At 34.0% G+C, this 27800-nt stretch overlaps 3 protein-coding genes across 7 annotated transcripts; 1 reads left to right on the forward strand and 2 right to left on the reverse strand.

Moving 5' to 3' along the window:
- Positions 1–782: 782 nt before the first annotated feature.
- LOC111043728 (tubulin polyglutamylase complex subunit 2) lies at positions 783–5191 on the reverse strand. Of its 2 annotated transcripts, none has more exons than XM_022328765.2 (5): positions 4681–5191; positions 2765–2932; positions 2101–2297; positions 1686–1883; positions 783–1096 (listed from the first exon to the last, which is right to left on the reverse strand). In XM_022328765.2, exons 1-5 carry the CDS (start codon positions 4751–4753, stop codon positions 929–931), a joined length of 804 nt encoding a protein of 267 aa, XP_022184457.2. In that variant the 5' UTR covers positions 4754–5191; the 3' UTR covers positions 783–928. The 2 variants fall into 2 exon arrangements, with proteins under 2 accessions (XP_022184457.2, XP_022184458.2); XM_022328766.2 differs by lacking the exon at positions 4681–5191 and adding an exon at positions 3443–4240.
- Positions 5192–10702: 5511 nt separating this feature from the next.
- LOC111043747 (uncharacterized protein KIAA2013 homolog) lies at positions 10703–14015 on the reverse strand. Its single transcript, XM_022328787.2, has one exon. The coding sequence runs from the start codon at positions 13660–13662 to the stop codon at positions 11809–11811; it is 1854 nt and encodes a 617-aa protein (XP_022184479.2). The 5' UTR covers positions 13663–14015; the 3' UTR covers positions 10703–11808.
- On the forward strand, positions 13583–27187 carry LOC111043748. 4 transcript variants are annotated; one of them, XM_039422379.1, is made up of 4 exons: positions 13583–14335; positions 19729–19768; positions 25738–25898; positions 27009–27187. In XM_039422379.1, the coding sequence occupies exons 1-4, from the start codon at positions 14255–14257 to the stop codon at positions 27027–27029; spliced, it is 303 nt and encodes a 100-aa protein (XP_039278313.1). In that variant the 5' UTR covers positions 13583–14254; the 3' UTR covers positions 27030–27187. The 4 variants fall into 4 exon arrangements, with proteins under 4 accessions (XP_039278313.1, XP_039278312.1, XP_022184481.1 ...); XM_039422378.1 differs by having other exon boundaries at positions 14058–14335; positions 19729–19783; XM_022328789.2 differs by lacking the exon at positions 19729–19768 and adding an exon at positions 18156–18195 and having other exon boundaries at positions 14077–14335.
- The last annotated feature ends 613 nt before the right edge of the window (positions 27188–27800 follow it).

Genomic DNA, 27800 nt, shown 5'->3' on the forward strand with positions numbered 1-27800 from the left:
ATGTGTTTCTGTAATTCATAGTAAAAACAAAATTATAAGCTACAAACTACAATATACATTATAAATAATGCTGATACCAACCAAGAAGGTATATTTTTGTTTATGGTGATTGAAATCTGATTAAAGAAACCTCTGATAAAATTTTATTGGCAAAATGTATTTGATGTAACTCAATGTATGTATTATAAAAGATAAGACATAAATTATCATTCTCTGATACTAAGTTTGATGATGAAAAAGTCAAAAACTTTATTCATTATTTTTCTCGTTCATTAGTATTATAGAAATGTTCCTATCAAGATACCGTATGTATTTTTGAAATAATACTAAAATATTTCATATTCTATGAAAAACATTTGAATATTATTTTTTGTATTACATTGTTAAAATTTTTCATGTATTACTATGTGTTATCAAAAGTGCTGTAGTTAGTAAAATTATTTTGTGATCATCAATTTTTCATATTAAAAAAAATCATTAATATATTTCTAATTCGCCTCGTTATTGAATATCTCAGTAAATATACTGTTTACCCAAATACTATAATTATTATTTTCTGTTGATACTTTATTACGATTCCATGTTAAGAAGATAACTGTTTATAATGTAGTTTCTTTTTGAAATGGAACCACCCAAAGACGAAGAGAAGAACTTTTTTCAATGAGTATTAGAATGTCATTTAGATTTCGATGAAATACAATATAATTGTATGGTATCTCTTTGTAACGGAATGAATCAAAGATGTTGATCAGAAAATATAATAATGATAAAAAATGATCAAATACAGGTCATTTGAATTTTTATAAAATACAATAATTATAATCATGGAATTTTATATGGCATTCTAAACATTGATGACCAGTGAAATAAATAAGTAGTTTCAACATTTTTTTTCTTGAGCATTCACTCTCTTCTTACTGGAATTATCTCACTTGGAGTCATTCTGCTTGGCTGTCTTACTGTTCTTGCTATTAGTAGTCTTAAACACTGAAGGATCGATGGTGTTGTTGGTGAATTGCTTCCAATTCAGAAATTTTGATTCATTCGGATTGGACTCCGGCATCAGGAGATGAGGAGCTATCATTGTCATCATTTGCTGAAAAATATAAAAAAATCAATCAACATTAACCTTTGACAAACATCTACAATACTTGAAATCATACTTTAATTGAAAATTGAACTATTTCTCTCACAGTCCCTCATCAACTGCAAATTTCAACATAAATATCCTATTTTTAATCTTGATACAATCCAAGAGTAGCAAATTTACATTGGGCTTATTTTTTATCAGCTAATCTGGTTTGATACTTGAACATCTACCTCATGTATATCATGATAGGAAACACTCACTTGCATTTATACACCATCAATTGAAAAGTAGTTGATTTTCAATAATATAAAATTATACATGAACGTGAATAATTACATAGAACACCTTTGACTAGATATTTGATGACAGAAAATTAAAAAATTAAGTAGGTACCCTTTTTTAGATTGTCAATTTCCAAATAAATAAGAGTATTCCTCACCAAACAGTTAATTATTTAATCAACTATACTATCAACTATCTTCGATCATATTCATGTTCACTTTGTTATTTAGGGCTAATTGTACTAAAACAAATTATAGCACCCTTCAAATAAATGTTGAAATGTGCACAGTCTATGTGTATGGTGTAAGCATACCTCGGCCCATGGAGTGAGCCCCATGGGTGTGAAGCGAAACTGCCATTGTGGCAGTCCCTGGTGGTAGAGCATCATGCGGAAGTACTGCGAGAAAGAGTCGGCCAGCAAGTGCCACTCATGACTGCGGTCAAGCAGCCAAATTTTCGGATCTTCGTGTCTCAACTCGTGTTCGCCTCGCTCCAGATAAGCCAGGCATACCTAAACATGCAAAACATGAATTATTATTATTATTAGTCATCTAGAGACAAAAGTGCATCTTATTTCCCTGACGGCGAGAAATGTAACACAACATTTTTCAATCAATCTATTAAACACTCAGAAAAACAATCTTTTTCATACCTTTCCCATGTTCTGTACCTAAACAACATTTTTCAATCGATTTATTAAGAACTCATAAAAACAATCTTTTTCATACCTTTCCTATGTTCTGGCATGGATCTAATTCGAATATTTTGCATTTTGTGCCGAAACTTGGACACGTGGGGTCAGTATTGCACAGCTCTATGTCCAAAAGAGAAGGCAACTCGTTGTCACTTTGTGGTTTCACTCCTGCCAGTCTTTGCAGTTCCATCATAGAATTGATGCGAAGGTTACCCACTGGTAGTACTTCACCTGTAAATTATTATTATTAATTCAACCTTTTAGTTAAAGAAAGTTTTTAATTAATAACTTATTATTATTAATTTGTTGCGTTAAGCTTCTCAAGTGAGCAGAGCTCCTGCAGCATGCTACACGTCATTCTATATACATGCATTATTATGTAATCCTACGCTATATTGAGTTTCTTTTTCTATCCTTCGATCAGTCTTTGAGTCAAAGTTTCCTTAAGAGATTTTATGTCGATAGTTTGTTTTAAAGTTTTTATAATAATAATCTGAAATTCTCTATAATATGAAGTCCAATCGAACAGGTCATAGGGACCTTATTTATTGTTTCGGACCCCCATTTAGTACAATATAATCTAATTATAGGTATACTCTAATTCACTTTTCAATAAGGAATATTATTCAACTTATTCTCTTCAAATCAATGACTTGCTTCAAGTTATTTAAATTAGGGATTGGCATTGAAATATTTACCAGCATACTCATAATTCCAAATCAGTTTGAATCCATCGGTGGAAGCGTAGAATTGGCGCATGTCTTCAGGCAAAGTGCATGAATGCCTCTGTTCCCATGAAGAAATAAGCATTCGATCGCAAGGCAACCTCTTCTCAAGCTCAACGTCTTGTACGCCAGGAATCTTTTCTGTCAATTATTGAAATATAGAACATTTATTTACACTTTCTGGGCTAAATATTTATTGCAATAAAGTATTACTAGTATTACAATAGTGCTCAAAGAGACCAAAAGGCGCTCACCTAGAATCTTTAGTAAAACGGTTAATATTGTTAATACATTTTTAAATATTAATTTTAAAAAATGAATTACAATGTTAACATATAATAGAATCTATAAGGATTAAGCTATTAACATTTTGTTAATAACTTTGATGTAAACCCAGCTTTATAGGTATCTATTCTAATAGATTAAAAGATTTGTAACTTTTTTATGTGGAATGTATTGTATTATAATTAGGTAGGTACAGTAATAAAGTAATATAATATTTTATTGATCAATATATTTTTTTAAAGATGTGTCACTTATTAAAAAATAAGGAATAATATTTACTGATTGATTTTTGATAAGTTCTAAAATTTTCAACTATAATAATTAATAAAGATTATAATTATTTTAAACAATAAGACCTCCATTTACCCAGAGTTTTTATCAATCCTAGCGTCAAGTTTTCATAAAAATCATTCACTGACTCTTCCATGTTAATATGTTAACTCTGTATTATTAGGTTATTGCGGAGGACTAGAAATATGATTATTATTGTCATGGCAACCAACAAGTTCCCTAATTGATTATTGTTCTGTTCATATCAGTAAAGTTGCTTGGAAGATTCTACGCTATTGCTATTAACTGCAGGGTGATGAGCGTTTTTTTTATAATTTTGAATTGCTTCTTGTTGTATACGCTTCAATTAATGTATAATGTTGTACATTGCGATTTAAATTGTCCTCACTTTTGTCTTTATCAGTTGATTAATTCAGAATGTAGCCAACCTTATGATTGTGTCATTGTTTAAATATCAGTAGGTCTGATATTTAACAATAAGTTGTTAATTTCCATGTTTTTAAGCGGTCTGAATTAATATAGGTAGGCTAATTATTATAATATGTTTTTCAATAGAAAATTGAAATTTATCTGTATTCTACTGTGCCGGTACTAATTGGGATTTACATTATTATATTCTTTTTACTAATATTGATATTTGGGATTCACCTATATTCTATATAGTACCGTACCAATTTTACTATATATTACCGTATAATTTATAACAATCAATAGGCCTACTTTTTTTCTATCGTACGGTATGAATACAATTTTAACAAAATTATCTTGATGTGAATTGAATATGCACATGGTTGAATCTATAAACATCAGTAGGGTTAATTTTAGTTGAATTATTTCTAGTTTTGGTCTATTTAACAGTAGTTTTTCAACGGGTCAGCTTGCCATTCCAGTATTGTTTTAATTTCCATGATTAAAAAAGGTGACTGATTAAAATTTGTTATTAAACTTTCTATTTAATCTTCTGTTCATGATCTATGTTATAAAATAAAGTACCACCTACCTCGCTCATTCTAATTTTCTATATGTTATGCAGAAGAATAATTTTTTGTTATATTCCTAGATAAATTTTAAAAATTCTACTTGAATTAATACCTAAGGTAATTTATCTTTATTCATGCAGAAAATCCAATGACAAAGACTGTTCTTGTAAAATATACCATAGTTCCAAAGGTGAACAACTGTAAAGCTCAAAGAGGAGCTTAGTTTACAGCAATATTATTGTAAATGGAAGTTTGTTGAAGTTCAAGTACCGTAGAGTTCAAAATAGACTTTACAAAAATGTGAAAAAATGATCAGTGGTTTTAGATAATTACCTAATAACTTGATGAGACCCAGAGTAAGATTTTCATAAAAATCGTCTACAGAAGAATCCCCTATGTAGGCCATCTTCCTTACACATAGTCTACCTTAGGCAAAGGCTAAATAGGTGCTATAAAAAGTAATCTGTTGCCATGCCAATAAACCATATCGAGTGTGAGCTAACTCACACCTTTCCTTCTATAAGTTGATGTGTGGAAGTGTTTTATCTATTTATTGATCAAACTGTCAATATGAACTTGTTGAACCATCCTTGCTTCTAATTGCTATCGTACTTGAGTTGATAAGCTAGCAGGTGTAGAACAATAAGCATGGCTCCACTTAACTGATGAGATCCAGTGTTTTATTTACTCTACTTATTGTATTTACCACAGGAAATGATCACACTTAGTCTATTACTTTTAAAGCTCAATATTATAGAAGTGTTAAATAACTTGAGCTGTGACCTGTGAGTTAATTTTTTAGCGTAATGCATAAGCAGCAATTGTCTAGTTACACACACATCGATTTTTTGCCGTTCTTTTCTATTATTTTGAACATAACTTGGCAAACATATGATTTGCTTCTGAACACATTACGTATTTGCCAAGTTCCGTTCAGACTGAAAGAAATTACAAGGACCGCAAAAAATTTGAAAGTCCAAAACTTTGTGTGTAAAACTAGCTTAACTGCTATCGTTTTACTTGAATTACTCTAAAAAATTTAGTTCAAAAATGAATGTGAGAAACAATTTATTTTAACACCATAAGTGACATAAGGCCTACAGAAGTGACGTGGCACTGCTTTTTTGTCACTTCCACTCCACACCACTCCCTGTGTGCATTGCATTTTTTTTTATGAGAGCTAAAAGCGTCAGCGCAACGCCACTCCAGGTATCTCGTACCATCTCTGTTTGGAAAATCTCAAGACCCAATTGATCATTAGATTCTCAAAAATTCAGGATTCCAAGCAGGGTTTCCAAACGTTACGGATTTCAAGGTACAGTCCCGCATTTTAGGATTTTGTCCGGTTAACTTTCGTACGGGATGCTAAAAGTCCCGTATTTCGCAAAAATAGTCAATTAAGTTTGGGGTTGACAACCGAAACTTATAATGTCAAGACATATAGCCTAAAGTCGTGTTGGTTAAAGGTTGCGTTAGGAACCAACATTTTTTTTCATACTTGACCATCAATATTGTCTTAATTTGATAATTTAAATACAGTAAATTGTCAAATAAAATCTAAGAATTTTTTTTCACACAATCCTGGTCATATAAATAAATTTATAGACTATTTACAAGTGTTTCATACTTGGGCTAAAAACGCTTTAAAATGCTTAACAGTTTATCAAAGATTTAGAGTTGTTATTACATTCCAAGGGAATATAAATATATCAGGGAGAACTAATTTTTCTCTTTTTGTGCCCAATTTTTTGGTTGATCTCTTACTCTAGGCGAAAGCACATAGCAGCAGACAGACGGACGAAAAATCCCTCCGATGTTCTAAGCATGCATCACATAGACGTCCGTCTGTCTTCATAATCTGTGCTCACGTCTGTACTGTATGCAGACGTTTGAATTTTTCTCCGTCTAAATGTTGCTGTGTGCGTTCGATTTTAGATGGAATTCAAATAAACGGGGATGTGGTAGTAAATTAACTTCCTGTTCCTGAGTATAGTGGGATTTACTTTGAGCTGTCAGCATTCCTTATACATAAATAACATCAATCTCATTCAATCAATAATGACAGTTTTAGTGAATCTAAAGTCCTAGAATCTACAGTCCTAGTGAATCTCACTAGGCTATATATAGTATATAGTCCAGTCAAATGGTCGTTTTTCAGGAAACAGCCCCGAAAGAATTTTTCTCGATGGTTATAATATATGTATTTTGGGGCGCTGAATTCGAATCTGAAATTTGCTGACACGACAAGAGGGCGGCTTCACCCCAAAAATTTCGACTTTTTTCAATTTTCCCATTTCATCTCGTGACCCTTGAGTTTCTCAAGAAAAATCATTCTCGACAAAATTGAAGAGAATAAGATTTCCAATAAATTGAGTGGTCGCGCAGAATTCTACCATTTTTGGTTCCGGAGCTACGAATTTTCACAAAAGGGGTATTTTTTAAGGGGTTTTCAATATTATTATGCAAACCTACCTCTTCTACCCTATACAACATGGATATTTTTCCAGTATAGATAAAAAACCAAACATCACGTGAAAGAACAATTCATCATGAACAGGATTCCTTAGGAATTTTCGGATTTAGTAGTGGGGGGAGGAGGGATATACTTAAAAAATACCCCTTTTTTGAAAATTCGTAGCTCCGGAACCAAAATTGGTAGAAATCCTAGAATTTGACTGGACTAATATATAAGTAAGTTTTAGTGATATTGTGGTTGATATTCATAATTGGATAAGACTTGGATTGTCACAACCACTTATTTATTGAAAAATCGAGATGCTGTTTATGCTTGTTCCTCTTCTCCAATACGGTAACTAGTAAAACACATATCCCTTTATAAATAAGTGATTGCAACAAAGTCGTTTCTATCCAAAATAATGATTTGGCGATGCCAGAGCTGCTTCGTACATGGTACCCTACACAAACATTTTCCCTAGGAAAGTTTCTGGAAAATACAGGATGATCATCAATGGATACTGTCTTATTGAATAAATCGAAACACTACACGGTACTGGGTCGTATAGGTACTAGTGATGAGTTTCATCAGCCTATTAGCATAGAAAAAGAAAGCCTTCTTTTACACTAAATTATGCTTTTATAGCTTATGATGTATTCTCTGTATACTATTGGTCATAGTTTCGCTTACTGGTAAGATTACTATGTTCATGCAGTCCTTTCAACATATAAAAATAATTATTTACAAAGAGAAGTTAGCAATATTTTATTTTGAATTTGTTGGACATAAAAGCTCTCAGTATTCGATTATAATCATCCTCTAATTTCCAAAAAGTTTAAAAAATAATATTAATTGAAAAAAGTTGGAGATTCATTCAACAATGTTTATATTTATAATTTACAAAGTTTTAATTCTCATTCACATTCAATTTTCCATATCAATTACACAATTTTTACTTCTCTGTAAATCAGAACATACAAATTCATTACATGAACTGTTATAAAAGTATTAGGTAATTTAAATTATAAAAACTAAGTTTTAATAATTAGCTCTGTCTATAATTATTGCTCTCCGTTAGGAATAGAAGAGTTCTTATTAAATAACTTGTAGCTTAAAATACTAAGACTCTGGGTGTAACTCATAATATGACAAACAATTTATTCCAATTTATTGATTGATAAAATGGAATGTTTAATATAATACAGAGTCATCATTCGAAAATCGGTGCGGGTTTGAAAATCGTTCAAAGGAAAACCACATTTCTTACAGTTAACGTTGTTTATTCATCTAATTTGTCGTCTCAAACAGTTTTTTACATGATTAATAAACTTCAATATGTGCGCCCTTAATCGCTCCACAATGTCCAAACGATAATCGATTTCTCTCCAAACATTCACAAACATTTCTTCGGTTATGGTTGTCATTGCTTCATTAATCCTGTTTTTCAAGTGGTTCAGGTCGATTTTTTCTTGTGGGTTTACATTAAAAAGATTGTTTATTCACAAAAAATTCGCGACAGCAAAAAGTCGTTTGGACATTTTTATCGAGCGACTAAGGGCGCACATATTGAAATTTATTAATTATGTAAAGAAAACTGTTTGAGACGACAAATTAGATGAATAAACAACATTAACTGTAAGTAATTTGGTTTTTCTTTAAACCATGTTCGAAACCGCACCATTCTCTTTTGATAACTCTGTACATAGGTAGTCAAAGTCTCATCATTGACTAGTGCAGTGACCATTCTTCGTATGAGAGATATTGCAGTTAAGCTCCTAATCCCTACATAAAAACATCTTAAAATAAAAACAAGATCAAAGAAAATTTATAGGCTGAACATAATATAACCAAACAGTTAAGATATAATACTAAACCAAGAGTTGAAAAGTTATGCAATGCAATTCAATGCGTCTTTCACATTTTGGTCTAGTGCAGTCCAATTTTCAATTTCAGACTTTGTGAATGAATGGAAAGACTCAAATCAAAAGCAAAAGTTACATTTGGTAAAACCCTCAATTCTAGATAATGCTGATCTAGCTACAGACTTAATTCACTGAATTAACGCGTAAAATTTTCTCTTTTTGTGTAGTTGAGAAGTTGATATTGTGGTAATTATTCATATTGAATGAAAAAGACTAAGAAATTGTCAAAAACCACAGATTTATTGATACTTAGAAAGATCGGTTTCGGTTACTATACCATTGTCAATCTCTGATAAAAGGAAAGAGTTTATCAGAGATTGACAATGGTGTAATAACCAAAACCGGTCTTTCTAAGTATCAATAAATCTGAAGTTTTTGACATTTTCTTAGTCTTTTTCATTCAATAAAATTTTCTAGTGAAAATTTAACAGAATCAATTGAACATTAATATAAACTTTATTTTAGTCACAAGTGGAAATTAGATGTAATAAATGATTCCACAAAGTTCGAATTTATCAGTTTCAACTCGTCGCTAATCGTTCTTACAAGATTTATATTTTCAAACAGTCAAAAGTGAATTTTGTCATCGAATTTACAACAAAGGACTCCACCTTATGAACAAAATAGCATTTAATGATAACATTAATTAATTTGTGATGTAAATAGCCTTTTCAATTTTGGAATTCTATTTATTGTACTTGAAAACATTTATTTTCCAAATTACTTATTAAAGCATTACTTACTCAAATTAGAATTGAGATACAATTTTGGAGAATTGACGATTTACTATACTTAAATGAACTAATAAATAAAGTGAAGGTGAATTATGAATTTATAAAGAAATTAGTTTTATCGGGGGTAATATTACAACTGTGCCAAACTGTGCTATTCTTTTATAACAATTGTTACAGTTACAACCTATTTTTACATCGTTCAATTCTGATAGGTATACATTACAGGCAATGAAATAATAATTTTCACTGGCGATTCCTTGACAAGTGATAGATACAAGTAAGATAAGAATGTTTTTGTGACATAACTTAATATAAGGCTACAATATTTACAAAATATATTACAATGCAGTGGCGGTTCTAGACATAAAAAACTGGGTAGGCAAAACTTATAATACTGTAGGTCTATTCATAGACCTAGGGTAGGGCTACTTAAGTAATTCATGTAAAAAAGACGTCAAAGCATATAGGTATTAAATGAAGATGTATTAATAAATATAAAAATTGTTTATTTAACATTTTTAGGTTTACATGAAAAATTTAAAAAATATCTCATAAAAACTGGGTAGGCGGCCGCCTACCCAGCCTAGGCCTAGAACCGCCACTGTTACAATGGATTCATTATGATAATATTTAAGTGAATAGAATATTTTTCTATATCTGTTTCTTCAAGGTATATAATATTTTACCTCTCTTTAAAAGAAAAAAGAGTTATATTATGCTGAAAAGTAATAAAAAATGTACTAAAGCAACCTTTACTAAACCAACATCTTGCTGGTTCCCTTGGATTATTCAAAATATTACTTTGCATCTACTTTCTTTTCATATCATATTAGTTAGCAAGTTTTTATTTAAATACAGATGTTCATAAGAAGCTTAAAATACAGAATATCTCTATCAAAATAAATTATTATTTCCATTATAAATTCTTAAAAAAAGAAATTGCACGTATAGTCTAATCTCTAATAATTATGTTAGTTCTGTACAAATAATTTTTACACATTAATGAGTCGTTGGGAATAAAGATATTATCTTTTGTGAGAGAAAAATACAAGCTTGAAACAACTCTAGATTTCCTTTTGTTTTCCTCCAAATCGAATAGCAATAAAAAACTACAAGGCTAAACTAGTACCCTTTTATCACATTTTAGATTTAAGGCCAAGTCAAACCCAATATTAATAACAAGTAGTATGTAAACGCAATGAAAAAAATGAGTCAATAATCGAACTGGTACATTATGCGGGTTCAATACTGTTTCAAAAGACATCAAACTTTCATCAGCATATTAATATACCCAGTTTCGATTTGTCAATATTAACCGTTATCAGTTAGTAACAAAGTGCAAATTTATTACACTACTTTCTTTCAAACAAATTCCCACCAAGAAAGCATACTTTTTTCAATAATTTCAACACATAAATAAATATTTAAACATATTTAATTAACTGCATTAATATTTACGTCCTATCTGATTCTTCCCTTTCTTCTGCTTCTACTGTGGCATGTTGGAACACGTGCCCCTTGTTAATTCTATGTAACGTGTGTTGCGGAACTTTTAATTCTCAAGTAGCTAGCTATTCCTGCTAACAATTTACTGATTGTGCCCAAATTGTATCTACTCTATCTATGATCAAGCTATACTTTCAAAGCTATTTAGCTACGTTTTTGATAATGTAGAAGGGATAATAGGCTTAGGACCCCCTCCTCCACCCATTAAATAACGCGCTTGGCTGTATGAACTAACCAAGAATGCTTCAGAGTGGCTGAGAGACCAGGAGGTAGCGATTTAAAATATCAAATTAAAGTGCTATTTAATTTTTTTTTATTCTGAGCTATTGACAGGCAAGCATTTCTTCTTTTTTCATAGTATGATTAGAACAATACTTGTTAGTTTATAATATTTTTCATGTTTTTTCCTCATGCCATATGCATATAATATACCCTCACATTATTTGACGCCCTATATTCATTGTTTAAAAATAATCTCTTTTAAAAGCAAACACAATCACTTCATTCACTGGGTAACTCCTAGATCAATATTTTTGGACTCAAAGTAGACAAGCATAAATACAAATATATGAAACTGCCAACGTGAATTCCCCAAAAAAATGTGGAAAAACTGGTCGATGACTATGGAGAAGACAAAAAAAGTACGGAAACGAATAATGACCAGTATTTATGTATCAGAGTTGAATGCTTTCTTAATATAGTAAAAAATATTGATTTATCAAACCATGGAATTAAAGGTTTCTTTAAACCTTGAAAGCTTGATGTTCTTTGATATAGAATTGTACCCAAATGCATAAGAAAGCTCACTCTTAATTAATTTGCAAGCAGCCTCTTAGAAGCTACCCTACAACTTGCCATAACGCATTCTCCGACTCTCATGCTTTCCGCAGTATTCGTTATAAATCAACTTAAAGAGAAAAAGATGGAAAACAACTATTAGAAAGCCAACAGACACCCAGAAGAGGGTTGGGAGTCCACCTAAATGATGTCCATGTTTGTGGAGAGCTATGACATGGTGCTCATGTGCAGGAGCTTCGATGACTTCTTTGACATGGATTGCATGTTGCAGCAGCTCCATGTGTTGCTTGTCCGAAGTGATGTACAGAATAGGAGTGACAGGGTCGGTCAGCTTTACTGGAAAAGTTATCTTCTCGGGTCCAAGTTGCACGGGGTCATCTAAACAACCGGCGTCGCAGGCGTAATAACTCTTGTCACTTCTATCCAAGGCCACATTTAGAATGGCTTTATTATCCTCCTTCAAAACAACACTGACATTGACATGAGTCAAGTTGCCATAGTTCAATCTCCTGAAATGGTATTCTCGATGCAGAAACTGTGGGTGGATGTTCAATTCTAGATGCTGATTACTAAACCGGAATCCTCCAAAACTAAGCACCATGGCTTGGATTACTCCACTAGCGCCAACGCGCACCAAATTGTGGCAACCTTGTTTTTCCAAAGTTAGTAGCCAATAGGAAACTATTCTATTTACTTTTTCCACAGTGGAGAGGTCTCCCCAAATCTTGACGGCTTGTAGAGTGTGGTGGTTCGAGCCGTAACATCCCTCCGCGTATGATAGACTACTCCTCAGTTCATTCTTCATTGATGCCGGTGTTGCTTCTTCATAGTACGACGACCGTACACTTGACAGCACATAATAGATTGTAGCATTGATTAAGTCTCCATTAATTGCATTTGCTGCTTTAGAATAACTTATATAGAAACCTGTGCTCCATAGGTTACGCCACACATCAATATGACTTTGTCTCAAAGTTGATAAAGGTTTCTCTAAAGCGGTTTTCATCAACTGTATGCACTTGTTTTCAATAACATCTTTCATTTCTGAGTAATCAGTCTTTGATATCTGTTTCGAATAATGAACAGCGGTGAATAGTTGAAGAGATAAACTACTTTGAGGTCCTACTTCGATGTACTGCATCAACTTTCTGGTTACAATAGTTACGGATAATCCCTTATTAGAAGCCTGTTTATCTTCTACAAAACCAGATACAACGCTATATTCAAATTTATCACCATTTTTATGAAGAAGATTAACAGTATGTGTAACAGCAGTAGGCCACTTAGTTTGTTGAAGTTGCTTTGCTTCTAAATAGATTATTTTGCTGGTTGGATTGGTTATTTTTATATCTTGAACAAAAAGAAAAGGCAAAGTTCGGTGAGCATAATGTTCATATTTAACATGCACACCATTACTGTAACACTGATAGCGCCAGACGGTTCCAGATAGATAATGGGTGAGAACTGTCTCTTTTGGAGTCATGACATCATACTGAATGTTCACAATTGGATGCCAATAGATAGGCCAGGATAAAGTTCTAGTAGTTTTTACATAAATAGGAGAATCATTTTCTACACTCACTCCAAACAATCCATTACCAACAAAAGGATGGAATATCTTCTTATCCTCTTCGGTCGTTGAAGGATGAATATAGGCGTCAAAGTTTTCAATATCAAATTTGAAAAGTGATAGTTTATCATTCAAGCATCGGTCTGCAAGGTCTTCTTGCTTGAAAGAAGCCGAATTCAACCAACGTAAAAAGTTCTGGCCCGTGTAAAGGAATAAACAAATGATAACTATCAAAACAATAAATATTCGTCGGTAAGTAAAGTAGTTTTCAATAATCCTTTTCCATCTTTTGATGAAATCAAACACATCCATAGGTGTACACACAGACATTTTTCACACTAATATACAGTATCTTCAGCAAAAAATGTAAATGCAAGCATATGTATGTCAACTACCAATATCAAAACTATGCAAAACATTCATACTCAACATTAGATACTTCGTACGTATTGTCCAATAAACCATAACATGATTCTAACCAAGTTGTCGGCCGCAAAAATAATAGTCACTAAATAGTGTTATTTCACTTAGTGATACACTAACTCACCATACACCTCTTTTTTAAACATTATATAATTTAATTTACAGAAAAAATTAAGTAATATTTCAATATAAAAACATCAAAAATATTGTAAAGAATCAACACAAGACAGCTATTCACTCTTTGTTAAAATAAAACAATCACAATTAGCTCAGCTGACTGCCGAAACGACGAAACTCAAACAGCTGACTATTCTTTATAGCATATTCTTGAATAGCGGATTCTCCTTGAACTAAATTCGAATTATAATCATCTGATTACAATTATTTTTTCAAGGAAGACAAAAACACATAACACATAACCTGCAAAATATTCAGATTTTTCAATAGTATTTTGATATAATTCAACTTCAATTTAATTCCGTCAACAACTAACCTAAAGATGTCCCTTTTTTTAAAAGAAATATTGATCAACAAAGTAAAATCGTCAAATGGGTTGCTGATTCTATCAAGATCAATGCAGGTATGACTCTTACTAATTTCTGTAATCAGTACAGTACGGTAGCCTACTGAATAGTCCTTTAAAAGCCTACATTATAATAATTATTTAATTAATTATAATCTTCAATACATTGAGTTCCTTAAAAAGCTGCAAAATCATTTATATCTGAAAAGATGATTAACAAAATTGCGAATAAAGTCACAAAAAAATCACAAGATTTGAATTTCATTTATTTATTTGAAGAATTTTTAAAAATGCTATAGCTATCTGTTTATGCTAGCATATATATTCTGAATATTTAACATCAAATCTGAGACACTGAACCTAAGCCTTATGATCTGTCTTTCTGTCTTGGGAATAATAATATTATTCTGTTTAGGCTTGACCAGACATTAACCTGCTTAACTAGGCTATTCTACTTCTTCAGACTTTGCAAGGTTGCAAGGGACTTCAAAGTGCTTCAAAATAATCTTTTCTACGTGTTCGTCAATGTATTCCATGATGGTGTAGTAGAACGGACATGCCTAATATAATAGGTAGTTTTTCAGATGATTGTTTGAAAAGATCCTTCCATTTTTATACAAACCTTTTTAACCTCTGGTACCTAGTAGTAGCTTAGGTTGGTAAGATCTTGTTGAATGTGGAGGCAGGTTTAAGTTGTTGTTGAGTTCTATCCTATATAGGTACTCTTATAGCTGTCCAAATATTTTTTTGTATCAATAACTTTGGCTTTGTAGAATGATGAGCTCCAGGCTGTAATTTTTGTATAATAGTTCTTTTTTGCGCTTGTGATATGCTGAGTTCCAGAACCGTTTATTTTCAGCGAAGGTTTGAAAAAATACGCAAATACAAGATGATAAGCAATAAAGACAGTGCTCTTCTCAATCTTATTGCGCATTTTCAGGATTTAAATAATATAGGTAATTATAGATTACAATTTTTTCCAGTTTAGTTGATTAGTTCATTGAAAAGAGGACAGTGGAAGATTCAGTAATTCGGTAATCTGCATCCATGACCAGCACTTGCTGGATAGATTGCATCAAAAAATTTTAAACTTGATAGCAAAAACTAAGATTGAGATGAGAGGTAAGTTATAGATCTCAGATAACATTGTATTGCCTCTTCATCCAGTGAGTAGAGTGCCAGTCTCACAATCCTCTCCAGAAGTGCCTCACAAAGACATATTCTCCTCCTGCTCACGGAAATACACGGGCATCATATTGAAAATCTTGAGTGCTCGGACATGGAAGCTATTATGCGATCGAATCAGTCTAGCAAGAGGCAAATTGATATCATTTCGCCTCCTTGTGATGTAGTAGTGTACATGTCCTCTTTGCTGAAAGTTATGTTGGCCTCTTCTCAATAGTAAAAGCGAACTGAACAGATTCTGGCTATAGACCGTCATAATCTTCAGTCTCCTAAATATTGGCGCACAGTGTTTTCCACCGATGAGACGAGGTTATGATCCGGAGACCCCGATTTGTAGAAGCAGGATCTTTCTGCAGTTGCCTGTGTGACCCCAAAGCACAATGACGTAATTGATATGGCTGAGGGGAAGGCCAAGGTATGCCGTAACCAGTTACTCCAAAGAAACAGCTTGAACCTAAAACAGCTACTCCAAGCTCTCAGCTTGCGCATCAGTTAAGTGACTCTTGATAGTCTATTGTCGACAGATCATGTCGACATGCTGCTCCCATGTCAATGTGGCTTTCACCAGAAATCCAAGCAGCTTCACATTGCGATCCCTAAAGATTGGTGGATTCCGCCATGGAGTACAAAGTAGATTTTGAGTCTTCATTTCGTTCAGTGCAAGTTTGTTCATCCGGAACTAATCACTGGCAACCTACAACAGTTGAGCCGACCTGTGTATTGCCACATCCACATCTCTATCCCTGGCAACTAGGGTTGTGTCATCTGCAGATAGAAGAGCACCTCCATCCAGCCTCAGATCGTTGATGAACATGAGGAAGAGAGGTCCCAGGATAGAAACCTGAGGCATGTCACAGCATACATCACGAGCGCCTGACACAACACCACCAATTGACACCACCTGCCTACGATGAGCCAGATAATCCCTCAGCAACTCGAGAGCCACCCCTTGAACTCCATATCTCTCAAGTTTATCTAACAATATACAGTGAGAGACACACTCGAAGGCTTTGGCCAGGTCGCACAGGGTTCAAGAATAAAGAATTTTATTGGCCATAAAACAACATTACAAAATGTAAGCAATAGGCTTCGTCAGTAATATGTAAAATATCACAAGGTAGGCTATATCAAACGATCAAATTTACACATACACATTAAAATATTCCAGGTACTCATTTAGAGAATAGAAAGCTTCAGACTTGAGCCATTTATCAGCAGCAATACAAAACGTTTTCGATGGTAACTACATGTAACATTATCTGGTAGTAGATTAAACATGCGAATTTGTAGATACTTATTACTTTTCAGAGTTTTAGTCAATCCAACTGTAGCCCAGTTATATCATCCTCATGTCTAGTGTAATGTGAATGTACAGAGCTATATTCTTATTAAAATTAGACAGATTTTTTTTAACAGAGATTAAATTATAATAGATATACAAACAAGGCAAGGTCATAAGGTTACCACCACTGAGTGATTATCCTCCATGCTGCCAGCATGGACTCCACCAAGCTACGAACAGCATTCGATTCGATATTGAGTAGAGGGGTCGGTGACTTACCTTCCAGAATATTATATATTTTGACTTTCATTAAAAGGTGTTATTCTCAACCTAGTGATAAATCAGCATCCAAGGGGGTTACATCCTCTGGAATCCTGGAAAATGATAAAATTACTCTACTATTTTTACTCGGCATAGTAGTTGAAGTTTTATTTGGCACAAAATAAACTTGTCGCTGGCGGAAGCGAGTCAGTGGACGTATTTTTGCAAGCCTGTCACACTGAGCTCGCGCTCGCGGTGGTACTCTTGATTAGTGGCAGAAGCCCACTACTGTACGTAGCGACTAGCGAAGGACTCGGGCAAACGTACGGTAGCTGTACACATGCGCTTGTTATGAAAATCTCTATCCGTTTATTCAAATATGACAAGTCTTAGTTCGCATCCGCTACACGAGTGAAAAATATCTCAGCAAGTGGTGATGCATGGTACTAGGCGGTACACCCATCTGCTAAGCGAGCTCTGTGTGACCTTGTGTACTTAATAACACAGAGGGAGATTTTTAAAACTTCGTTCCGCAGCGGTTACGAAGTCGGTGTGACAGGGCCTTGATGCTCAATTATAATCCAGATAAATCCTCGGGTAGCTGTCCAGTCATATGAGAGAACGTGACTTCATCTCCAATGAAGAATTTAGTACATCACTCTTTGGTTGTTTGGAACCCACTGAACCATCATATTTGTAACTTCCGCACAACACTGCTATTAGCACGACGGGAGAATTTGTAACCCATGGTTTCCGTCATGTTAATATCAATGGTACACAAGGACAAAGGACAAGGCCCTTAAGCTGCAGGCTCATTCCTCTCTCATTATCATCTATCCCATTACCCACACACAAGCTAAGGCTCATGTCAGCATCATAATCAATAACAACAAAGAAGGCTTTGTAATTTATTTGAGGTTTAGTATTTATTCTTTATTTATCTACACGAATATTACTAATTATAAATAACATTGGGAGAGAAATAATAAGGCAATCCTTAAACTGCAGTCCCATGTACAAATAGCAATCGCACAAATCTAATAAATTTGGATGTGACAAAAATAAAAATGTGTTTTCTCAATCATTTTTCGATTTTTTTCCAGTATGCATATTTAATTAATCAATATCTGATTTATTTTCTATTTTCAGACTGTAAAACCTCACGTACCCATGATTCAATTCAGAAAAGGTGGGTTTGCCAGTGGTAAGCACAATTATTTCAATATTTTATTCATAACGTTATAAAATATAATATATTAAGATGCTCCAATCTTCATTCTTCTCAGTATTTCCCATTTCACAGTTCTTTGCCTCTGAAGTTATCTGTTTATATTATCGTGTTTCGGATGGACACGTTAAGTCGTTGGTCCCGGCTGCCTAATAAGCAGTTGTTAGGTCATGCCAGAGGCCCTGAAATTGATCAGTTGCGACCTGAAATCTCTGACACCAGATCTGAGCCAGACAGGTCACTCGATATTATTATTAATATTATCGAAGGAAAGATTTTGGAGAGTATTGTCAAGGTGTCACCCCCACTCTGACAACTGGTAAACCTTGATTTTTGAGGTGATGGGATGACGCCGACAAACTTGACGTCACATATTCTTAGGAGGTGACAGGTTGATTGGTTACTCTTTGAGGTGACATTTTGTCATGTATGTGATGTAATTGACATCATTAACCCAGCTGGCTCCTCCTTAAAAAATTGAGGCACATATTTGCCCACTAAAATCACATTTGAATAGTGGTTTGGTGAAAGGATGTCGGGCTGACACTTAACAGATGACGTGAGCATGTAAGGCCAGTTTCACACGGCAGAGTCCTCGCTCCTGGAAGATCATTTTATTTCATATTTTGCAGCTCTCCTGTGCTTTCACATGGGGATCTTACGAATAAGCCGACGGATCTAACAACTACGCCGACGTTTGCTCAAAGTATGACTCATCACTTTTTCTCAAAGTCTAACTTCGCATCCGCTACACGAGTGAAAAATATCTCAGCAAGTGGTGATGCATGGTACTAGGCGGTACACCCATCTGCTAAGCGAGCTCTGTGTGACTTTGTGTACTTAATAACACAGAGGGAGATTTTTAAAACTTCGTTCCGCAGCGGTTACGAAGTCGGTGTGACAGGGCATTGATGCTCAATTATAATCCAGATAAATCCTCGGGTAGCTGTCCAGTCATATGAGAGAACGTGACTTCATCTCCAATGAAGAATTTAGTACATCACTCTTTGGTTGTTTGGAACCCACTGAACCATCATATTTGTAACTTCCGCACAACACTGCTATTAGCACGACGGGAGAATTTGTAACCCATGGTTTCCGTCATGTTAATATCAATGGTACACAAGGACAAAGGACAAGGCCCTTAAGCTGCAGGCTCATTCCTCTCTCATTATCATCTATCCCATTACCCACACACAAGCTAAGGCTCATGTCAGCATCATAATCAATAACAACAAAGAAGGCTTTGTAATTTATTTGAGGTTTAGTATTTATTCTTTATTTATCTACACGAATATTACTAATTATAAATAACATTGGGAGAGAAATAATAAGGCAATCCTTAAACTGCAGTCCCATGTACAAATAGCAATCGCACAAATCTAATAAATTTGGATGTGACAAAAATAAAAATGTGTTTTCTCAATCATTTTTCGATTTTTTTCCAGTATGCATATTTAATTAATCAATATCTGATTTATTTTCTATTTTCAGACTGTAAAACCTCACGTACCCATGATTCAATTCAGAAAAGGTGGGTTTGCCAGTGGTAAGCACAATTATTTCAATATTTTATTCATAACGTTATAAAATATAATATATTAAGATGCTCCAATCTTCATTCTTCTCAGTATTTCCCATTTCACAGTTCTTTGCCTCTGAAGTTATCTGTTTATATTATCGTGTTTCGGATGGACACGTTAAGTCGTTGGTCCCGGCTGCCTAATAAGCAGTTGTTAGGTCATGCCAGAGGCCCTGAAATTGATCAGTTGCGACCTGAAATCTCTGACACCAGATCTGAGCCAGACAGGTCACTCGATATTATTATTAATATTATCGAAGGAAAGATTTTGGAGAGTATTGTCAAGGTGTCACCCCCACTCTGACAACTGGTAAACCTTGATTTTTGAGGTGATGGGATGACGCCGACAAACTTGACGTCACATATTCTTAGGAGGTGACAGGTTGATTGGTTACTCTTTGAGGTGACATTTTGTCATGTATGTGATGTAATTGACATCATTAACCCAGCTGGCTCCTCCTTAAAAAATTGAGGCACATATTTGCCCACTAAAATCACATTTGAATAGTGGTTTGGTGAAAGGATGTCGGGCTGACACTTAACAGATGACGTGAGCATGTAAGGCCAGTTTCACACGGCAGAGTCCTCGCTCCTGGAAGATCATTTTATTTCATATTTTGCAGCTCTCCTGTGCTTTCACATGGGGATCTTACGAATAAGCCGACGGATCTAACAACTACGCCGACGTTTGCTCAAAGTATGACTCATCACTTTTTCTCAAAGTCTAACTTCCTTAAAAATATAGATAGAAGATTTCTGATTTCGGATTTGGACTCAGCGAGCCCAAATTCTTTAAAGCGTAAGTCCCATTTTCAAAAATACCCGAAAACAAGGGAGTTATAGCTGTTTTTAATATAGCTTTCCATTATAATTTGATTATATAGTAAACGTACTAAGATAATAATACTCCTGCCGCACAAAGGGACAGGCAAAGGTTTCAAGAAGTTTTTGAACACCTGAGAAGTTTAAACATAAACATTTTCAATTTTTAAAAGTTCTAGTTTTCCAAAAAAATATTGAACTATGAAAAGATGAATCCAAATATGAAATCATAAATCATCTCCACTCATCACTCAATAAAATAGAAGGAAAAGGAATGTTGTACAGTAAACTTCACTGAATTTCAATTGTCATTCAACAATCCAATTTATCAGGTTCAAATCGTTGAATATCACTTTAAATTCCCAGCAATTATTGACTATTTCTTTTTAACAATCAGAAAAATCTATTATGAACATACAGTATAAACATTGTGCTGATCTGAATCGATCTATGGTAATAATAGGAATTGAAAGAATAGAAAATGTCATGCCATTCCAAGTAGTGATGTCTGTGTATTAGAACTGCTGAGTGGATAATGCATACTGAAAAAGTCATGAATAGTTCAGACCAGCCTGGTGACTTTGATGCTTTTGAAACCGGAATCTTGTTTTATTTTTATTAAATAATGATACGGAATGAAAACCATGTATCATAGTACAAAGCAGTTCGATACTTTGTATCATGAGTAAGATTAACATAATCATGGCTTGTCGATTTTAGTCGCTGGGCTAAATCCTCAGTGTTGCCATAATGCGAAAAGCATAACCATTGTACCAACTATTCTAAATTATCGTACTGTATTTCGTGATGCCATGCTTTATTAAAGCCAGTTACTCAGAAAGCGTTTTTTTTTTTGTTCGATGTTTTGTCGTCCTTATGAATTCTGTTGAATCAAACATAATGTTATTTAAGAAGTTGTGCTGAACCTGTTAGAATTCATATTAACGGTAAAAAATCAATTTTACGAAAATCGATGTACATGTAACTGGATTTAGAAGATCAATACGATAATGTGTTCTATCACAATTTAATCACAGAAATGTTCAAGTGAAAACGTTGGGCGCAAACCTTCTGCCATGAGGAGACAAATAAATTTATGAAAAGCTTGATAGCTTGAATAGTGATCTGATATTTGTTACACGTTTTTAGTCTAAGACATATTATGTCTTAGACTAATTTTTAATGTTTCTTCAATCGGCAGGAAAACTTTGGTTTTTCAAAGTTATCTTACTCCCTTATTTTTGGGTATTTTCAGAAATCAAGATAAATATCCTACCAAATTTCCTACACAAATACAGTGTAAGTTGTATTATAATAGCTACAGTACATACGTACTGTATAGTACAGTACCTGTTCGTTTTTACCGTATAATTATATGATAATAGGAAGCTTTATTAAAAACAGCCATAACTTCCTTGTTTTCGGATATTTTCGAAAACGGGACTTACGCTTTAAAGAATTTGGGGTCGCTGAATCCAAATCCGAAATCAGAATCTTTCTATCTTCATTTTCAAGAAAGATAGTTTTTGAGAAAAAGTGGTGACCGGAGAGACGTAGAATCACCATGTGAAAGCGACGATTTGTCCGCTAGTATCTCGATGCAAGCCGGTTTCTGCTTGCCTCGAGGGGAAAAGACGTGACAAAACGAGGTTCCTGGCTAGGGGTCACCATGTGAAAGACACGATTTGACTCAATGTACTTCGACAAATTAAAAAACGTGAACACTGTTCAGTGTTCAAGTTGCACGTCTCCTATCGTGTGAAAGTAGCCTAAGGTGTCAGTTTGTCGTACACAATGACATCATCAAACTGATTTCATTCACACTTTCAGATGCTGAAAGTGACGGGTTGTCGGGGAGACACTTTTCGGCATTGTTATATTTTACGATGTGACAGGATGTCCGCTTGAAGAGAGCAATTCACTTTCAATCAGCTGATACCAAGCTTTTTATATCTGTATCTTACCGTTTCTGTAAAAATACAGATATAGTCAGCTGATTAAAAGTGAATTGCTCATGTTCGCGGCGCGTATATCTGTACGCACTTCAAGAGAGATATTGAGCTGTTTAGGAAACTATATCCCAATGATATTGTGTTAAAGCATAGATTTAAGCAAAAACCTACTGAAATTAAGTCATAAAACTGATTAGTTCATCAAAGAATAAGCCAAAAACAATTTGAGATGTGATTATAAAAAAGAGATAAAGGACAATAATAGAGTGAACAGCTATCGTAAATTACAATTGAATGAATCCTACACTGAGTCTCCAGGTGAGATAGCCAATTTATTCAATTCGTTTTTCGCTGAGGACAGATCACAAATCATTGGAAACCATAATGCTAATTATATGGACTTGTTAGAAAGGGCGGATTCTGGGAACTGTTTAGTGAATGATGTGCCAGTGACATCTGTAGAGGATGTAAAGAAAATGGTGAGATCTCTAAAAAGTAAGATGAGGATTTTAAATAATGAGGATTTCTTCCACTATGTGGCAGATACTGTGACTTACCTTGTGAACTTGTCTATGTCATCAGGAATCTTCCCATCATCATTCAAAACTACCAAAGTCAGGCCACTCCATAAAAAAGGATCGACCAAAGAAGCTTATGGAAAATTTTAGGCCAGTTTCAATGCTTTCATCATTTTCCAAAATCTTTTAAATGTCCATATATGATGAGCTTCACAGGCATCTCCAACTGGGAAATGTACTGCATAAAAGCAATTTGGATTTAGAAGGAATAAGGCAACAGTTGATGCCATGAATATACTTTTGGATGAGGTATATCTTTCATTAGATGGTGGCGAGAAGGTGACTGGTTTCATTGTGGATTTAAAAATGTCATTTGACATGCTCAGTCATGATATTCTCTCCGATAAGCTGTGTTATTATGGTGTACGGGGGAATTTCCTGCAGCTGATACGGTCTCATCTGAGAGTTCCAAGTTGTCAAGTTGGAGGTTCAGCAGGATCGAATTCAGAACTATCCTCATCGCTCACAACTCCAGGCTGTAAAGAGAGGAGTGCCACAAGGTCTATTTTGGGGCCATTGCTCTTCCTTGTTTTCATTAATGACTTTCCTGCGAATGTCCCTGAAGCACAAACTATACTCTTTGCAGATAATGCAAATTTCATTATAACATCTGAGGAACCAGAGAGCTTGAAGACTAGTGCAGAAAATGTCTTGAGGGGTGTAGAAATATGATGCAGGGCTAATAAATCCACGTTATAATGGCAGTGTGTGATTTGCAATGGTGTTGCTATCCTTGTCTATCATTCAACAAAGCAGATGGCGTTTATCAACAATGTAGAAATTCAGATAATTGACAAAATATTCAATCTCAATCATGAAAATGTATCATTATATCTTTAAAAAATAAATTTTCTTGACAAATTAAATATGATTAACTATTTTCAACAATAATGAACTGTAACATTCATCAGATATACGAGTATCAGCTGTTTGGGTGGCAAGGCTGAGATCTGGCAACCCTTTTCTCATATATTCCTACACTGCCATTATAACGTGGACCTCACTATAGTTAATGTCTCAAAGACAATCTTCATTAACTTCTCGATCAGAGAGCAACAAGAATACACATCACAATTTAGAATGTGTGATGCTGATGCTGTTGTTGAACGGGTGGAGAACACCAAATTTCTTGGTGTATTCATTGATTGGTCTGACCTGGAGACCACATGTGGAGATCCTTATAAAGAAATTGAATACAGCTATTTACACTCTTCACAAATTGGTTTGGATCTCGGATGAGAACGTAGTTACCATGGCTTATTATGGCTACTTTGAGCCCCTTTTAGTTTGTGGTATAGTTGCATGGAGAGCTTCAATCGATGGACGTCGTGTCTTCCTTACCTAAAAGAGAGCCATCAGAGTTATGTTTCGAATGCCGCCAGGCCATCCTTGCAGGGACTTTTTCGTGACAGCGGGCGTTCTTCCAGTTCCTCCCTGCCTGACCAGTCATGTTTGGCAAATATGGTACTAAAACGGAGAAGTGGCTGGACGACTGGTGCAGACATTCACCCTCACAATACACGGAACAGGGAGATGGTGAGACTGGATGCCCACAGAACCGCGTTTTTTAAGGCGAGCCCACAGCATTTGGTCAAAAAAATTGCCATTTTTTGTTGTTCCTATTGTCTAATGCCAAAATGCTTTTCCAATTGAAATTCGTGAACTGAATTCTGAAATAGTCTTCAAGAGAAAATTTGAATTGTGGTTAAGTGAGAGATGTTTTTATGACATTGGTAAACTTTTGAATCAGTAATTACAATAGGTGTGGTCAATTAAAAACTCAAAATTCAACTTAATTTTATGATCTGTAACTTTTTAAGTATTGGAGACTTTTGATTCTACTGTTTTTAGTTTATTCAACTTCAATTCCATCTGTGATATTAACTTATTTTTGTTTTTAATTATTTAGACTACATTACATGTATATTATGGTGACGTTTGTAATGTATAATTGTTTGATTCAGAATAATTGTTTGAAATTAATAAATTTTGGATTCCCATCATGAACTGCAATTATTCAATGGATTCTTAGAAGTTTAAAAGATATCAAAGAGTTACTAGAATGACTAAAAGCTTTTTTAACCAGGTCATTCTCGTTTTATCGGATAGACAAGTTGGATTGTCGGTCCCGGCTGAAGTATGACAGTCGTGTAACTCCCATTGACGGCTTGAATAATGTATTCATGCTAGGTGGGGCCTTCCTGCAAGGGACTCGCTAACAACAAAAAGCCTTCACTTTTTATACAAGAAATGCATTAAGTTACTTAGTTTGTGTACAATACAAATACATTAATTTGTAAAACTCATTGAATAGTTTTTAATTATTATAAACTAAATGGCGAAACCATATGCTTACCTCTTTTAATAAATTAAACACTATTATTTCAGACGTTGTAGAATCGCTCCATCATAAATAGAATATTTGTATTTTTCCCCTCTATTTTTTTTTCTGCACAAAACTTGAGTTTCAATATTTATGGTTGATGAAAAACTTATTTACTAGCAAAGAGAGTATATTGTGTATTGATGGCATAATCTAATGTCTATTGTATGATTTGTGAATGTGAAGGTGGGGGTCGTAATAGTGGTCAGAGCTCATCATCACCTGCTCCGACAGCGAACTCATCCAAGCCAGGACAAGTGCACGCTCGTCCCACCATCGAAGATTATCAGTTACCTCACAGATATCGCAGACAGCAAATGGACGAGAAGGAAATTGAGGCAGTAAATGTAGGTGTTCTGATCACTTTTATAAATTAATCTGTATTTATTATTGCAGGCTTCTTCCAATCCTTCATAAACTGTAGAATGTTCTACCACCAAACATGATATTATTGCCACTCCTCTGAAATCCTTCAGAAAGCTTCTATACATGCATTAGTCCAGTCAATATAGACATGAAAAAGGGGGTGTGCTTGCATTTTATATTGTAGTTCGGATTTTTAACATACATTGTTTGTATATGTATTGTTTGTTAATATCTGTTAATACATTATCATATTAACATAATAGTATGTTAATAATAATAATATCTTAACATATTAACATAATGTTACTATGTATACACACATAAACACATGTAACACTATGTACACAAACATAATGTTAATATGTATTGTTTGGATACATAAGAGAAGTACATAACCAATTCTTTCATGCAAAATTTCCTTGTGCTAGATACAGAGTGGTCCAAAAACCTCGTATTTTCGGTTAATTTTCCACATTTTAGCTATTTCCGCCAGATCCTGTAATCAAACAGAAAAATTTGCTCCCGCCTTTTTTCAGATTATGAAACTCCTAATAAAATGAGATCATTCAGAACTCTCTATCCTCAATGAGTACTAAATTACAATTTTTCAAAAATGAGTAGAATTTTATGAAAAAATCAATTTTGATGAATTTAGTTTTTATCAACAATTTCTTCCGATTGTTACCAATCAAATGTATAATACAAAATATTTTCAATTTAGAGTGTATTATTGTTTTGTCATTTTAATTGGAAATTCAATTATGATATGTAATATTTTGTTGCAATAGGCTCTAGCTTGGAAAAATTTGTCTTGATACATTAAATGAATAAAAAGGGGTTTATCTGTGTCTTCACATTCAATATTGATGATGGGAAATTTCCTTGAAGCGGATCTCAGACAGGGAAAGTAGGGATTTCAGCCAGGCTAGTTACTGGCTCCAGTGTTTTTCATTACGTCACTTACTAATTAGTCGGCTAAAATCATTTATTGTTTCATCATTCAATTGTAGAATTATTGAAATCTTTTCACGAATATATCCTTCTATCCTAGTGAATAAATTGGAAATCAATATATTTTTCTTTTGTTTCAGAGTGGCGTCTGCCTGTTCTAATACCATACTATAAATTGTCTGGATCAGTTGTAAATTATTAGTCATTATTTTCTGTCGAGTTTAGTCTAATGATAAAAAATGTAAGATATTTTAATTTTGTGTTGTGATACAATGAAAACGATTCTATTTAAAAAATAAATATTTGTGTTGTCTTCAAATGGTTTTTTATTAGAGCTGCCTTTTAATATTTTCCTATATCTATTATAGATTATAGACGTACCTCTACAACGTAGATCACACATTAGATTATGATTAATAGACTAGAATGTTATTTCTCATACAATATTTGCAGTCAATTCAAAAGCATAAGATACTCGAGTGTCTTGCCATGCTCCCTTCAGTCCCTCGGGGAAAAAATATATTTTCCTCCACCCACTATTTAAAGTACTTACTTTACTCCCTAGGACATAACAATGAAGTGTCATTTTTCGCTCTTGCGGGACTAAAATAAATAAAAAACTCCCTAGAGACTAGGGACTCTATAAATGGAGAAAACTCCATTTAAATAACATGGGAAGCATCTCTATTTTAAAAACTTACATTGGAAATAGGTTGGGAGGTAGAAGCTCATATGAGGAAACATAATAGAGTTGTCTGTCATTGAGCCAACTGAATTCAATAACTCAACCAGAAATTTGATCAACTCATTAAATATAATCCCACGGTACGAAAATTAGTAGCCTAGCCTACTCTTATCAGATAACACTTGAGATAGTAAGTGCAGGAGTAAAATTGAATACCTCAGGAATACCTATATTGAGGTATTAGCTG

The sequence above is a fragment of the Nilaparvata lugens genome, chromosome 2, assembly GCF_014356525.2.
Source record: "Nilaparvata lugens isolate BPH chromosome 2, ASM1435652v1, whole genome shotgun sequence".
Taxonomy (NCBI): domain Eukaryota; kingdom Metazoa; phylum Arthropoda; class Insecta; order Hemiptera; family Delphacidae; genus Nilaparvata; species Nilaparvata lugens.

What these genes read in the sequence shown, in the direction of transcription:
- LOC111043728 (XM_022328765.2), bottom strand. Translation starts at nt 4,753, where the DNA reads ATGGCCTACATAGGGGATTCTTCTGTAGACGATTTTTATGAAAATCTT. An exon ending in GGGTCTCATCAAGTTATTAG is followed by an intron (nt 2,933 to 4,680) that starts GTAATTATCTAA and finishes AATAATTGACAG; the next exon opens with AAAAGATTCCTGGCGTACAA. An exon ending in GGCTCACTCCATGGGCCGAG is followed by an intron (nt 1,097 to 1,685) that starts GTATGCTTACAC and finishes TATATTTTTCAG; the next exon opens with CAAATGATGACAATGATAGC.
- LOC111043747 (XM_022328787.2), bottom strand. Translation starts at nt 13,662, where the DNA reads ATGTCTGTGTGTACACCTATGGATGTGTTTGATTTCATCAAAAGATGG.
- LOC111043748 (XM_039422378.1), top strand. Translation starts at nt 14,255, where the DNA reads ATGTCCCTTTTTTTAAAAGAAATATTGATCAACAAAGTAAAATCGTCA. An exon ending in TTCTATCAAGATCAATGCAG is followed by an intron (nt 14,336 to 19,728) that starts GTATGACTCTTA and finishes TTCTATTTTCAG; the next exon opens with ACTGTAAAACCTCACGTACC. An exon ending in AGGAAATTGAGGCAGTAAAT is followed by an intron (nt 25,899 to 27,008) that starts GTAGGTGTTCTG and finishes CTTTTGTTTCAG; the next exon opens with AGTGGCGTCTGCCTGTTCTA.